General features: G+C 35.8%; 1 protein-coding gene across 1 annotated transcript in view; it reads right to left on the reverse strand.

Annotated features, from left to right (window-relative positions):
- The window catches only part of AGMO (alkylglycerol monooxygenase), a 194,389-nt gene that overhangs the window by 77,377 nt on the left and 100,175 nt on the right, over positions 1 to 16,837 (reverse strand). Inside the window, exons 7-13 of the mRNA XM_009648171.1 lie at positions 16,571 to 16,637; positions 14,941 to 15,006; positions 14,752 to 14,831; positions 13,478 to 13,612; positions 12,866 to 12,982; positions 4,786 to 4,868; positions 3,764 to 3,869 (exon numbers count right to left, since the gene is read on the reverse strand). Of these exons, the coding sequence (XP_009646466.1) occupies positions 3,764 to 3,869; positions 4,786 to 4,868; positions 12,866 to 12,982; positions 13,478 to 13,612; positions 14,752 to 14,831; positions 14,941 to 15,006; positions 16,571 to 16,637 (654 nt within the window). The remainder of the gene's footprint in view (positions 1 to 3,763; positions 3,870 to 4,785; positions 4,869 to 12,865; positions 12,983 to 13,477; positions 13,613 to 14,751; positions 14,832 to 14,940; positions 15,007 to 16,570; positions 16,638 to 16,837) is intronic.

A 16,837-nucleotide genomic window follows, 5' to 3' on the forward strand; every position in this document is an offset into this window, starting at 1 on the left:
GCTACCTCCAGGTGGTTAGGAGACTCCAGGCCCAGCCTGACAGAAAATGACTTGGCTTTAGTAATACACATGATCATCACATTGCACAAGCATGAAGTAATCAGCCTAAAGAAAACTAACTAGTATAGGATGTGGCAGCAGAAACACATTAGCTCCTCAGTTTACTGTCTACAACCAGTCAAATATCTCTGCCCTTATCATCAAGGTTTTCAGTGACCTACACCCAGGAAACAGTTCTCATAAGACCTAAAAATTTCCTCAAACATAACTTTTTTGTTTCCTTCAGAAAAAAAGCAGAGCCTGCTTCTTTCACCTAACTATCCATATTGAAATACAAACAACTCAAGGAACAAAAAATGCATGCTTTTTTGCTCCAAAGCAAGTTGCGTCAATTCACTTATCTGAAGAAAAATCTTTGACTGCATAAGGCCAACCCAGTTAGATGGGCAGCAAGGGTAAGAGGCTGGATCCAGAGGGCAGGACTGCTCCTTCTGCTAGAACTGCAATCATTAGCTGCTTTTTTCACACCCACCTGAACTAATTTAATGGTAAATGGGAAAGGCTTGCTCCTTGATGCCTCTGCTCTTCTCTCGTACTGCTCACCTAGTTTTCTTCATTTCTTCTGTATTTTCCTGCTAGTTTTCACCCAGAAAGACTTCATCCCATGCAGTGGCTCTGATAATTGTCAGAGCTTTTTATGAGTCAAATGCAATCATTTGCAGTCTAAATCACCTATTTTTGCTAGAGTACCCTGCAAATAGCACCACAAGGATATTTACTTCTGAAATCTTATCTACTGGTTCCAAAATATTCATGAGAAATATAAACATATGAAACACAGACACAGAAAAAAAACATGTATAGACAGGAGTCACATACTTTTCCACTGATTATTCAACATGATGTATGGCAAAATCAGTCTTGCACTTATCTGCTGCAACGTGCACCATTAACTTAAAAATGTTGGGACAGATTTATTTGTTAAATTCTAGACGCATTGAGTAGTGCCATCATCGTTTTTTGCACTTTATTTTTCTTCATCCCTAAGTAAGCGCCCTGAAAGAATTTATAGACCCCAAAAAATAAGTCAACCGAAATTCTTTTACATGATGTCATGCATTCATTCCTATTGCTCATGAATATTATATTATTAAAGAATTGTTTATTTGGTAACATAAAATTATGAAGATATAAGGAGTACATTATTAAGTATAGTACAGATTATGAGTACTGAAAAACATAACATTAAACAGATCAAAGTCAGATAAATCTAGGTGTATGTTAAAGATGGAATATGTACGAGGCAAACAGAAAGGCTGATTAAACAAATGGTTTAATTTACAACTCTCAAAAACTGTAAGTAGATTTGAAGTAGAGACAAAGGAAGTTGAAAAACAAGCAGATAAAAGTTACTAGGACATATGTAGCAGAAATTAAAAAAAATGCTTACAAGAGAGGTTTATGTATATGGGCCTCAAGATTTTTGAAGTTATCTACACTATTATACCAGGAAAGATACCTAACCTGTTTGAATGTTGAAAAGAAACAAGTTTTAGGTCAAATTTTAGACCTAATTTCTGAGGAAACCTTTTTATTTTTTTATTTATTTATGCTGCTTGCTGGTATATGTTGGTTCAAAATGATCAAGTCAATAATGACAAAAAAATAATATTTGAAGACTTTTCAACACAAATTGACAAATATCTAGCATTTTCTCTTTGCTCAGAATTTTTTTGCTTACAAATCCTGTTACAACTACATTATGACCCGTAAGAACATTTGCACCATGAATCCAGAAACTGTATAATGTGCTGAGAGCACAAAAGCAAAACCCATGATGGTGGTTTATTTATACCAAAATGGGGGACCCTTTGAAGTCCATCACAAACATCACAAAAGCTATTAATAACACAAATTTGCTGATTTATGATAAAATGTAAGTCTCCAGTGTTGATCTATTGGCTACATTCAGAAGCATCATCTATCCTAGTCTCACTGGCAGCACCTAGTCTTTCAATATTTTCAAAGAAAAAAACCTGTGAGCAAAGTGCTTCTGTTTCTCGTTAAAAATGGACTACCTTATCAGTGCCAAATAAGGGATTAAAAAAGAGTAACAGAGAAGTATAATACAAAGGACAAAAAGAAAAACATTAGACAGAAGAAAGGATAAGAAAGTACAGTGGAAAAGAATTAGACATGGCAAAGAAGTAAATATTTCTGTGACAGATACATGTAAAGAACAGAATAAGAACCATTTCATTTTATTCTTCATGACAGAATAGGAAGCCATATGGTTCACTACAAACAACAGGAATCAGAAATAAAAATCTGATTATTTTACTTCTACTTGCTGGTTAGTAGGAGACACTTCTACACACGAACACACACACCTCAGCAAGACAAGAACATGTATTTTTTTATTTGAATTTAGAGTATATATTTTGACCTACAGTTCTCCCCAAATTCAGTTAGAATACCTGAGTATCTCAAGAGCTATATCGCAAGGGCTATAGAATTAATTGGTAAGTTTTAGAATTCTTTGCTTCAAGACTATCTATTGCAGTAGGCTACTCAGTGAATAATAAACACATTTTCCAAATGACATTTAAGCAAGTAAAATCCTTAAAATATCTGTTGATGTCTGGCAGACTCTTATCAAAGGAATTCAAGAATTGTTTGATTTGTATAATATAACAATATGGGAAAAAAATAAAACATTTCTTGATTAGTGGCATTTATCTATCTTTAAATATTGTCCAATAATTATTGTTTCCTATCCCAGTTAAAACGACAAAAAACTAAAAGACCCGAAAGACCCAGAGTAGTGTAAGATATTTTTCCATTCCTGATCTCTTGGAAAAGCTGGAGAATCAGCACCGCTACGAGAAACCTCCAATTAGGAAAGCTGCTATAAATTTTGCAGATGTTTCAGGTCAAAGGAACCATTTTGAACTCCACCAGTAATAGGTCTGAGTCTTGATCCCTACTGTTTTATTTCATTTTTTCTGGTTTTAAGCCAAAAGGTAACTATTTGATAACAGTTCTACTAGTCTAGCAAACCATTCATCAGCTTGCTGGTAAACAGCACTACGTAGCTTGGGAATGTTATTCAGATCAGAATTATATTAATTCAGTGTTATTTAGTTCACACCATATTAAAAGAGTTATTATGAAATATCAACTATATTAAAAAAAAAAGGTAGATTAAAAAGAAAAAGTTACAAACAGGACAAAATAAGTCTTAAGAACACAAAAATTACCATACTTAATCAGACCAAAGGCCTATTTAGTCTAGTATCCTACTAGTATCCTATCTTTATCAATGGCTAAAAGTCTGGTTTTGAGGTACAGTATAAGTACAGAACAAAATATTTGACATTTAAGACTCTTCCAGCCTTCAAGCATTTTCAGATTTGCCCCGTGAAAGGTGAGTTAATAAATCCCAATTAAGCAACATATTTATGTTATTCCCTTCAAAACACATGGCCACTAATATATTATTTTTGCAAGAACTGGTAAATACACACTTTCCTGACTTTTTTCCAATGTAAATTGGCATCTCTGTAGCAAACCCCAACAACTGTCTTACAAGTTAATCATAAAAAGTGAGAAATAAAGAGATAAGAAAAAAAATCAATATTCTACTAAAATAGTAGAATAAAAAACAAGGAAGCAAAATATGAATTTGTAGTGTTACTGTTTTTTCTAAACAGATAAAAAGTCTAGGGTCATTATCATAGACATTTAAAAATAAATAACTTACCTCATATCCATATCCCAAGGAAGAAATTTGACTCCTTAAATAGCCAAGTTTGTACACACCTACAAAGATCAAGCAGCGGATGATTTCCAAAATTCCTGCTTTGGGCCTAGAAATGGGAAGCAATTTAGGTTAATATCCAATCTTTTCTTCTTTGTTAACTCCAGTGAAAAAAAGAATGTTGAAATAGCCTGTGATGTCCTGCACTTACATCAAGTCAACTCCCTAAGTTATATATATCTCCAGCATATTGACAGATTTTTACCTATCCTGAAATAAACTATTCAGTCCATACAAGTAAAAGGTATTCCTTTCTGAAAATATAACAGCAGGTGCAAAGTGGGACTGGCACCTCAATCTCAAATGAAGCTTCTATTCCACGTTTCTGTGGGCAGGGCAAAATAGTTTCTCTGTAAAAAACTGTAGCTGCTATTTATTCTTCTGTAGGGTCATAGTGCCCATATGGACTAGTTCCATAGTGTATATCTCACTGGGCTGCTGTATTCAAGATCCAATTTGATTTTAATCCCTTCTGATTGAACATAGTCTTAAGTCTACACCATCCTTCACATGATTTTGAGTTTACTCTGAGCTACATTCCGTGCTTTTCATATACCATCATCATATCTGACACCTATGGCATGCTACACAGGACTGACACAATATGATTGGATTCTGAGCTTGAACAGCCATGGAACAGCTTGCAGGTCTCACTGGCCTGCCGACATCCCAGAACCAGAAATGTGAACCCAGCAAATGCAAACACAAAGGGTGACAATGAGCAGCCTATCCCATAACTTTTCTGTGAGGGACAATATGTGTATATAGCCACTAATTGCTATGGGAACACTTCTGGGTTTAGGTGCTGGCTATTTGTGTATTATTATTGTGTATGTCAGCAGCAACATATGTGCCTGAGTGTACCTGTATTTCTTTACCAATATAGTTTCTGACACAGTTGAGATTTCCATATAATGATAAATAATGCATAATGAGACAAGAAAAAAAAAAAAAATGTATCTTGCCTGTTCTCCATAAGTAGTCCAAAAGAGGTCAGGGACAGAATGATAAAGCCAATTCTGAGGAGAATAGTTCCCTGTGATAACACCTGTTAAAAAGTAGGCAAAAAAAAAGTCATTTAGAGTAATTCTCTGAAGAGAAATTGAGTTTTAAGAGAAGAGTAGCTTCAACTTCCTCACTCAGTGATGTTAGCATTTGCTTTCAAAGTAATTCATTACTTTAAATTTTACAACAGAAATAGCTGCTCTGGATAGCACACTTATCTGGAGTAACCACCTTTATAGTTGTTTCCTGAATGCTGTATTTCCAAAATAATGTTTAAGATACTCCCTTCTGCACTATGCGTTTTCCTGAAGTTACTTGTTTCCCTTCTACCTTTACCCAAGAGGGAACAAACTTATTTCTAGATAAGATCCCAGCAGCCCTGTAGTTTTTCTTCATTTTATGTTACCGGGTCTTACAATTGTCATTGAATCCCAATGGATACCAAAACCAATACATTGGTGAGAATAAGAATCCACATGACATGACACTATAACCATATTCAAGAAGAAACAAAATTCATGTTGTCCCTTCGTTGACAACTCGACACTTGGTTCCAAATTCAGCGAAACTCTTCAACTCATACCACTAACTTCAATCAGACTTAAACATGTGTTAGTACGTGGATGAACAGCAGCATGAGGATTTATGTCCTTAAAATTTACATCAAAATGATATAAACAAACCTCAGGAAAACAGGAATTATTTTCATTGTGAAGTTTGAATTTTTTTTTCATTTATTAAATATTTTTTTGTATTCTACACAGCTGCCTTTGAAATCAAATATTTAATCAGTTTTCTTGTTCCCTCCCTGACTTCCTTTCAAATATTAGTTTTGAAAAGCCTTTGTTTTCTCATTTAAAAAACAACAAAAAACCCCAAACAAAAGTAGTGGATCTTTCTGGCTTCAATAGCAATAAGGTTTATGAACAGCAGCTTGTGCTTCAAGATTGTGGGCATTGGAAAAATAAAAATCTATGAATGTCTGCCCTAATTTCAATAAATCCCACTCGGTGACATGCCCACCTTCCTTCAGTGGTGGCTCCTACCCCTTGAAGAGATCTAAGGTAAGTATCTGTGAGCGTGGGAGGCCACAGGAGGATATTCTCAAGTTTTACAGCTGTGTGAAATTACAGTGCCCATGTTTGCAAAACACATCAAACCACACACTCAGGCTGGGTAGGTTTCTGTTGTTTTACTGAAGAATCACAAGCACCTACTTAGATATCCTTAACAAACAATTCTTGAACAAAGAAAACACAACCCCAGCAATGAGCTAGCTAAACAGCAGCCTCACCAGTCTACAATCCAGAACACACTTCTCACAAATGACACCTGTCAAGCCACCCTGTTGCACAGATTTATACCAGGATAGATCAAACTCATTACTATGTTTCCAACCTGTTCCATCCCTCCTTATGATAAATTTATGAAACCTCAGATTGATATTACCACCATCATCTACTTATGTATACTTATCCTTGAGAAAGGATAATCTTTACACTTTTCTTAAACTCTTATCCTGGGCATCTGCTATCGGCCACCACAGGAGACAGGATATTGAACCCTGGGGGGACTCAGTGTAGGAGTTATGTGTTGAGACTCTGTCTAAGTCAAGAAAGCAAAAAATGCTCTAATGGGCTTATAATCCTTTATCAAGGTACGTATCACTTGGAATACATTTGCAAATTCCAGATAGAAGTTTTAAAATTTATCAATAAAAGATTAAATTGAGGGCATTCTTTTTGAAAACTTCAGTTTCTGGAATTCTAAAATCCTACAGCTATCCTAAATTTATGGTAGCATGAAGCAATTTATTGTGAAGTGACAAAATTTTGGGACAGAGCTTTTTTATAAAAATGAGGCACAGATTCTATTTAAGTTTAATAAAATGAGTAGTTCTTAAACTGCTCATCTAGTCACCGTAAGTTCAACTCCTACTTCAGCTTCCTGTAGAAAACGGGTCATACAAAAATTCAAGAAGTGAGCAAAGAAAAACATGATTTGGCACAGGCACAAGGGCACTCACCCATAAATTTCTTAGAAATGCTTTGATATGTTTTTCAATGATTGTTACTTGACAGATAAAGGAGTTTGCCAGGGAACTAGGACTGGAATTCAAGACTTTTCTCCTTAGAGACTGTCCTCACTTTTAAGTTGGAGAATTACACCTTTTCCTAAACCTAGTCCTTCTGGCCAGGTGGGTCTGATTTTGCTTTGTTTCCAGGGCAATGCACTACCTTCTACAGACTGCCTTAAAAATGTTCCCACAGTGGTAGGGCACTATTTGGAGAAAAACAATGTAAGGTTTTGTATCCTCCTTAGGCAGGAAAGAGAACTGAACATCAAATCCAGATTTCAAGCAAGTAATGTAATTGCTACATTGCACTATATGTTTAAAATCACACTTTATGGAAAACAAATATATGTATGAGAGAACAAATGTTAATATTTGTCTTCAGGAAGGATCCAGCAGTACCTGCTATGAATGAATAAGGGTGTCTCCAAGTTGCAGTTTAAAAGAACTGCATGATTTCACCCAGTGTTTCCGAGCTGGCTAGCATTAGACAAGCAGTCACCAAGGCCTAGGCATCTGGGTTTCTTTGTGATGCCAATTTCAGAAAACTGAGGTGCTGATTTATTCAACCTTCCTTTAAGTACCTATACTGAACTGCTTAAAAACCTGTTACTAACCTAAGCTTCCTCTGTAATCAGTGGAGACAGAGGACTTTCTGAATTATTCTATTTCTTGCCAATAGCTAGAGACCGCAAGTCTAGAGGCTAAATTTGGTCCTTACACTAAGAGTTGGATTTGAGTGGATTATGGAAACTCTTCTCTGAAGCAGACAGTTTTGGGTCATATTTTAGTAGTGGTTCTCTCGTAACTTCTGTATTTTTTTTTCTTTGCTTAAAGATATATTTTAATTGCCATTTCTAGGAGAGTAGGGAAAAAATAGAAACTACTCATTTAAACTTAACGTATTTTCAGGAAAGAATAACAACTTTTGTTATTGTTGTTCAATTATATTGTTGTTGATGGACCTTGAAATAATTATAAGCTTGGTATTAGAGACACTGTAATATTGTAATTCAGACGGCAGCTTTCTCTCCACAAATAAAGAAAGGACTGAATACAAGAATTTGGATTGTCACCCTGCAAACTTCTCTTAAATATTTTCTCTAAGATGTGCAAAATCGGAGCCTGGAGTTATCATTTGACTCTCCGCATTTATCTATGCACAGAAGAAAAAAAGCATAGATTAAGAACTTGAAAGGAAAATAATGAACTGCAGTTCAGTTTTAAACATGGATTTACAGAAAAAAATGGGACTAGCAATACATTTTAATGTATGTTAGTAAATCAGAACAACTGAAGCAACCTTATAATTTAGAAAAATCAAACAAAAAATAAACAAGCCTTTATCTTTAAATGGTTAAAATGCTATGAGGTTCTTTGGCATAGTAACTACCAGAGCCAGGTATGATCATATTTTACACATTCTGTTTTTCAGGCCAATTTCCATTTCTCTTCTAGATGTTCTCCTACTCGAACCATAGCATTTTGAATACTAGCTCTCTGTAAAATTTCTTCTGGTCCAATACCATCCATGGCCCAGAATGTGAAGGACTGGAGTACTCTAAAGCACAACCTCCAGATCACAGTTCATTGCCATTTGGCAATACCATCAGATTCACCGAAATGCATGGCACTGTAATGCCCATGTACAGAGTTGCAGCTTTCCGCTTCCCAAGTCTTCAGCTTTCTGGAGTGATGAAAGGTGAGGCATAACGCCTTACTGGCAACTATGAAGGTCGAAGGTGTAAGTTACCCTTCACTGTAGATGTGTGCACCATATTCACATACAGCAAAAAAAAAAAAGTGTTCCATCATTTGTGCTCCTAGTCAAGGGCTACCAAGAAATTTGCGGTTAAATACACCATGATGCCATTTGGGAATAACAGCTTTCAGAAAACCAGCCACGTAGCATAAATTTTAGCATTATTAGTTTGCTTCCACAACTTTCTCTTTACAGCTCCAGTGGTATAGTTACATGCTGCCTTGATTCTTTTATTTACTTTCAAACATGTACCACCCTATGAAGCGGATGCTGGCAGCTGAGGCATCCATTTTCTAGGCATTACTCTACCAAAATCAACAAAATAGTCAGTGGGTTATATCACTAAACTAAACATCATATATTAAATCTACACACTGCAAGTTGCAGTGTGAAAAGAATGTGCCTTTTACACCTTCGTTAGTGCTAGCATCCTCATTCCACTTAAACATAATATGCATGGATGTATATATAAAATAAATGAGTATTTATATACTGGTGTATTTGTATAAACAGAGAAGCCTGTGGGACCACAGCAGGTTCCCCAATTACAAGTCAGCCACAACTTTGCAATGTAGTTATTGGCTGCAATCAAACAGAAAAAAATATTTCTGTTGGATTTTGATTTCATTGAAAGCTTTAAAAATATCTTGAAGCCTTAAAAAGTGGGAGCAGGGGGGAGCTATAGAATTTGGGAAGAAGTTTACATGACTTTGTAATCAACAGAATGCCACAGCATTATTTTTTTATGTTTTTTTAGTAATGAAAAAATAATTCATTTAAAAAAAGGAAATATGTTATTCCAAATATGTATTTAGATGAACATTGAAATATTCCAAACTGACTTCTATATTTCAAAGAACACAGATTGTTTTATTTCTTTTGAAGACTAACATGGATGCATTTTCTCATCCTGATGTTTTCAGTGTTTCAAAAGAACTGCTAGGAACGATGTCAGCACTTTTCATAAGTTAACAGATGCCCTGCTGTCGTATATCAGCCACTTTCAACATTCAAATGAAGAATGCTAATACAATGCTGTGAAATTTGTATTGTTGAGTGTCTTTGTCTGTATGAATTTATTTTAACTTAGAATTCCTAAAAAAATTGTAAATTCTTAGCTATGTTCCATCTATAGTACTTGGTGAAGCCCTCCTGAATTGTGTTCTCAGCTTTCAAGAGATCTATCTTATCCCTTACTACTCTTCATCCTATTGAAACTGCTCACATATTCATAGCATTATAAGCACAGCAAATGTCACAGTATCTATCAACAATAAAAAAGACACTCCAAAATATGTTTAAGGTACACTTCACTTTGATTTATGTGATACATGCCGTTCTGGAGCTATGAGACTTTTGCTTTGAATGTACTGCAGTTTTACACTCCTAGCACTCTCTCTGGGACTAATCCAAATCCCAGTTGTTCAATGAGCTTTGGATCAGATCTAGATGTGCAGACCTCAGAAGTAATTTTTATTCTCTGGACGTAGTGCAGATCGCTATATCGAAAATAAACATTGTATGCTCTCTCCTGTGGAAAATATATATTTGTTCTTTCTTGTTTTGCTCTTTTTGTAAGTTAAATGTAGGTCATTCAGACTGAAGGTATATGGTTGCTCATTACGGATAGAGAAATTTAACACTTCTACAGGGCGTGAGACCAAACACTGAGCAACTGTAATCACTTGAGAAATGTAATAGCTGTGTGCTGTGTCTTATGGCTATTATGAAATGGAACTTATACCTAAAAATGAGGAAAACAGTTAGCTTTCTCCATTTATGGAGCTATGCCACAGTTATGACATAATTCATAGCCAGACAGAAAGTTCCAGTTGTATCCATAGACATTTCATAACTCAGTGTAGTGGAAAACTGATATTGAAGAAAGATTTTTGCCAAGTAAAGTTATTCATACACAAGCTTCCTTCTCATGACAGCTTCCCCACTGTACTGCAGAGCGATGCTGGAACTCTGCCTTGGGACCAGCACTTTCTACACCCACGCTGAAGGTTTATGTCCTGAGATGAGGTGCTTCTCATCCCCCATGCTCTCCTTCTTATCCTTACTACCTTATTACCCTGCAGTTTTGTGCAGAGATTTTTTCTAGCTGTTTTTCTACAATAAGTTCCTAAATGGTGGATCTTCAGGATGTTTCTTCCATGACTGCAAGAATTTAATGATCATCTGGGGCTTGGGTGCATTTTTCAACTTCCCTTATTACTTATTCTTAAACAGCTGCAGTTATCAGCAGTGAAAATAATTTGGACCATCCATTTTTCCTTTCAGGACCAGAAAAGGCAGAAAGAGAAAAGAATAAAACAGGAAAAAAACTCATGAGCAGACTCCTTACTTCTTGCTGTTAAAAGAAACAGCAACAAAGTAAAAACAAAAAAAAAACCCCAACCAAACAACCCCTGATGGGAGACACCACCCCCCCCCCCCCCCCCCCCCCCCCGTTTGATTCCTATGCCAATATGACCTGTTCTGGTATGTAGGAATCTAGAAGCATATCAGAAAATCTCAATATAAGAACACTGGCAATCATGTATAGTGTATATCTCGTATACATTGGAGGTATTTATCCTTACCTTTGGCTTAATTTCCTGTCCTCAGAAATTACTTAGGCTAGACTAAGCCTCAGATGGTTTAGTAATCTCCGAATTCCCTGCAGTTGCATTGTGACCCTTTATAGAAGTGAACACAGAAAAGTATGCCTGAGGTAGCTTTTATATTATATAGGGAATGCTACATAAAATACTTACTCTTTAAACTTTTCTCAAAAATTGCATCATTCTACTATTGTGATGTGCTACTCAGAATACATCTAACCAAAAACATGGAAAAAAAGGGCTGTAGCAGCTAGTATATGGAGAGCTGCCAGAGCTGCTAGAAGCCTGCTGCCACGTATCACAAGAAATTATGGCAGGCAGAGTCCCTCTCCTGCCCTTCTTGCCCTAGGATGCAAAAGGAATGTGAGTTGCAAGACCAAAATGTCAATGTTCGGACAAGATTTCTGTCAACTTTGAAATGTCTCTGCAGTCCCCTGGAACCCTTCATAGATGACTACGGTCAGATATGCAAAAGAGACTTATTTCCAGAAATCTGACTCTTGTCTGGATTCAGACATGTTGGTCATGGGCAGAGGTGTTGGGGCGCAGCAAGAGGGGCTGGTGGCAGCCAGTGGACAGGGCGATGGGCCCAGTGGAAAGGGTGCTGTCCTGCAGTGTCCATCAAGGTGGGCAGGGGACAGTAACCACCACTGGCCAAGAGATCGCTGGGTGAGCATGCCAGGACAAGGCAGGTCCACAGGTCGTTTTATCAAACAGACTTTTGTGGTGTTTTGGTAGGTCTTTGACTGATTTGTCGGACTATTAGATGCATTAAAATTATGCTTTGTAACTAGAAGATTTTAGCTTTAGTAAAGTAGAAACAGTTGTCAAGGAAGAAAGAATGAAAAGGAGGTCAGAAGGGTGTGAAGCCATGCAAGCAGTTAATGTCTGGCTTGTAGGTGGAGATGGCCTCATAGTTCACCTTCAGAGACTTCCAGGTATCCATGGAGGAAGCATATCATGTTACCAGGGAGATCCCATCAGCCCAAATGCAAGGTGGTAAATACATGCCCATCCTTGCTGTATTTCTATCAATGCTGTTTTATGTTCAAGGCCAGAAGAAGGATTTGCCCTGAGTCTGTGCTCCTCCAACTCAACTCATGCTGACACCAAGCTTCCCACCTGCAAGCACCACAAGAGCTTTGCAATCTTCTTTCTAAAGCTTGGGCATTATTGGCATTTAACAATATGACCAACCTTGACATCTTAAAACCTATGTACTTTCAAGCGTAAGATACATTTTTCCTTTCATGAGGTCCTAAAACCTGAAGCAGACACATACAACTTCTATGGAACATTTATTATTTTTTTAATTTAATTGCTTAACTTAAGCATATGCATCTGTAAATAATTAATATGATTATTAAATATTGTTTAATAAACAACACCAAACATTATATAATTAATATTATATAATTATATATTTAGCCATTTATGTTGATTCTTTTCACAGAATCTAGTTATTATTGTAATAGTTTAAACAAGATATGAGTCAGGCTGTAGAGACTCTACTCAGTGTTTTATTATTTAAATATGTTGTGTGTCATATTACTGGTAGCATGAAATGCTATTTCATAAAGACAGGAGTTACTTACAGCCACAGTACCAAGAAGTTCAGTATACAAGTCCGTTACCACAGCAAAATGTACAACTGCATAGCAATTAAGATAAGCTGGTACACTTGGATTGAAGGGAACTTCTTTTCCAGTGATCTGTATGAAGCAAAACAGATAATAGCCTTCAAAAATGACCTGCTCCAGCCTTTTATTCCTTAGCATTCTTGGTACTTACAAACACAAAAAAGATTAAGGGAAATAGATAATTGCACAAAGTTAATCTACTATCAAACTTACGTACTACCTAGTGTGAGACGGAGTTTAACTCTGTGTGTGAAAGAGTATGTTCACAGCTAAAAGAAAAGGAGAAACTCCCTGTACTCTATAGAACAATTTTGAAAATCTTTTTAGGAAATGAATAATGAAAAGATAAATAAAAATTATTTTTTTCCTTCAAATAAAAAGAAAAAACACACAGCTAAAACATTCATTTCCTTCAGTTTCTGTTCCCATTTCATCTTCCCCTATGCTTTATGACTGCTAATTTGCTAATTTAAAATAGCATGTGCAGAGTTTTTAACATTGATCCAGTAGCAATAAGAGGTCCAAGTAAATTACACAAAACTGAAAGCCTGTGCATGTTCTATTTACCACTGGGATTTCCTCAGGAAGGCCAAGTCTAGGTTTGCCTGGTCCCCAGCCTGGCCCTTTGAATATGACAGAAAGCTTGTTGCAGAATCCAGGTGTGGCCCAAAATGTGTTCCAAATATGAGCCAAGGGACGTAACTGAAAAAAAGAGCAAGTAATTTTTCATTGTTAGTAAAATAAAATTTAATAAAACATTCTATTTCATTCATTTTTAGCTTTCAAGTAAATGATTTTTTCAAAGTCTAAAGAGAATAAATTAGGAATAGATGAAGACAGTCAGAAGCTCAGAAAACCTGACTGAAATAGGCAGAAGCCATATCAGGCCTTTGGTTTATACTGAGGATTACGACTGCTTCCCAGAGGAAAATCTGTCTGTCCTGTAATCAATCTAGAGTATTTAACTATATATTGTATAGCTATATTTATGGTAGTTTTAAACTAGAATTTAGTTACTGGGACCTTGACATGACATAATCTCAATAACTAAATTACTTAGTCTCTGACTGGAATGGCTATAATTGCACAGGCTGTGGCCACCCTTCCAGCTTCCAGCCCAGACACCCCCACAGGTAGAATTTCTCATTCTTTGAGATGCCTCCTTGGGTGAACAGTCATGAAAAGCAGACAGGGACTTCATTACTCCTCAGTCCCTGAGGTTTTTACAGAGAATTTTCGTCCAGCTTAAGTGAAGCCTGGACCAATAAATCTAAGAAGAACCACACCAAGTACTTTTTCTTCTTTTTTACTTTTTTTTTTCTTTTTAAAAAAACCTATATTCAACCTGCTCTGAAGGTTTTGTTGAGATCATGATGGCTGCTATATAATGCTGTCAACACAAATCATTCTGGTGTACCCTGAAGAGCAAATATGCAGAACAGATAAAAAAAGTAAAGATATTACACTATGGGGTTATTTACAAAATAGCAATATTTAGAGAAGACAAACAACAGACAAAATATATATTTTTGTCTGTGCTTTGCTGGATATTGCTCTGCATACAGCAAAATGGACATAATTCAGTCCAAGGCCTGTTATATCTCCATTGTAATTAGTTGTTAATTTTACTGTATTATATTTTCATGACTACAAGCTCTGCATATGTTCAATGCAGTGACTAGAGATAACTGTTTTGTAATGAAATAACTGAAGAAATTGTAGATTATTTAATTGGCTGTGCAGTAATGCAAGGATGGCCTCAACTTTTCCTAAGAGAGGAGTTTATTTTGAACATGAGTAAGTGTTAAAGATGCCAGAGTCAGTGATACAAACTGTAGCACCTGGAGCATGATGGGATCAAATGAATTTACTGGGTGTGTTAAGCCATATACAACTTTTGCATCTTCTGCCTCAAATGTTCCTGACGGAAGAAGAAAAAAAAAAGAACAACCAACAATCAAATCCAAAAGTATACATATTTTTGACACACACTAACTAAACATGAGAGAGAACACCTTTTTTTTACTTACCAAATATCCTGTCCCAGATGATGAGTGTGCCACCAAAGTTTTTGTCAATGCAGTAACGATTTCTACCTATAATAAAAATCATTTATAAGACCAGTAATTCCACACAGAAGAATATATGCAACTGAATTATGAAGGGAAACCTTCATCATTAGCATCAACTTATAATCTAAAAATAATTTTAAAAGGTAGCTAACACACCACTTATCATACATCTATAAAATCTCTTTTTTCTTTCTAGGCTTATTGTTCTCTTTTTATTCAGATTCAAACATACAAACCCAATGTGTCATACCCAAAATTTCCGTGAAATAAAAGGGTTCATTTGGAGAGTAAACTCAGTTCAAAATATATCTATAAAGACATATTAAAAAGCAAACAAAAATCATTTCACCAGTTTATACCTAAGAAAATATATGCTAAATACATTTATGTGCAATCATCTCATTAATGGCTTTCAGCTGTCCCTATCTTCTATGTCATATGTCTGATCCCGGCTTCATTATTATTAACTTCAGTGTGAGGAAAACCGATCCTTCTATCTGTTTTCTAGGGCATCTATTTGTATATAAGCCGTCCTGTCAAAAGTATGAGCAAAGAAACATTGATTACATATCCCCAAGTTTGTGTGGATGGTCCAGAGCAACTGTACAGCACTTGATCAGCTCTGGAGTGATTCTGCTTAACTCCGATCAGGATCAGAGGATTAGTTTGGATTTACAGCAGAGCAAATAAGAGCAGAGTGTCTCCCTCCAGGATTACCAGTACTTGTGCAAATTTTAAGGATTAGACACTTACAGCACCACAGTCTTTTTAAAAAGTCTACACAGTGCCATAAACACTTTACACAGGGAGGATATAATAAATATTAATAACGTTCTCTGTACATATAACTGCATTTGAGTCTGTTTCAAATTATTTTTTTCTTCCATTGCCTTATTACTTTTTCACTTGTTATCTCTGCACACTGAATGAGCCAGGGGCATCTATGAAATCCACTTCTATTCCTCAGATATATTAATGGTATTTTTCAGCAGGCAGTGGAGTAGCAATCCATTTTACATATGCAGCATGGTCTTAAATGCCTCTGAATATTGGTGAAAAGTCAATCATCATGCACTTCTGTGAAGCGAGATTTTTCAATAATTCAGACAGCTGAAACCAAATTCCACCACAACATTTAACAGTTCTTCACCTAAAAGATAACTATGTCTTTTTGCACACTCAGTGCTTGAATTTGAATGCAAAAGCATCTGTTAGTGATGGACAAGTTGATGACGCTTTGGTAGTCAGGGAAGGATAAGATATTTTTATATCACTCTTCATATTTACGAACATTGAATTGTTTTGTTCAAAGTCTTCCAATTATTTCATGTTATCCAGGTTTAATTTCTGCTCAATAATTAATCCTAAGTGTAAAAATTTTAAAATTAAATGTAAGTTATAAAAAAGGGTTTTTAAAATACTGTGACATTTCTAACTGAACAAGGACTATTTTTGAAGCAATGATCAAAATTAAAACCCTTCTGTAAAACTGATGTTACAGTACAATTCTAGTACTTTATTATTATTATACAAATAGTGACCATGTGAAAAACACACTGAGGAATAAGAGGTTACGCTCTTAGCTTACCATGATGAACTCTGTGATGACTGGGAGTATTAAGAATCCACTCCAGAGGCCCAAGGTTGGTGATAACCTTAACAAAAGGTAATGTTTCAATGAATTTGAAAGTACTATGTAAAATGAAGAAGAAGGAGGAAAAAGAGGGGAAGGAAATGTATAAAGAGGACGTTTATATTAAGAAGAATTGCATAAAAAGAAAAGAATATTTTTTTTGCCTGAACAATTTCACTGTATTGTTGTTGCAAGAATTTGCATCTAAAAAGTGAAATTTAG

The sequence above is a fragment of the Egretta garzetta genome, unplaced genomic scaffold (genome assembly GCF_000687185.1).
Source record: "Egretta garzetta isolate BGI_Z169 unplaced genomic scaffold, ASM68718v1 scaffold210, whole genome shotgun sequence".
NCBI lineage: Eukaryota > Metazoa > Chordata > Aves > Pelecaniformes > Ardeidae > Egretta > Egretta garzetta.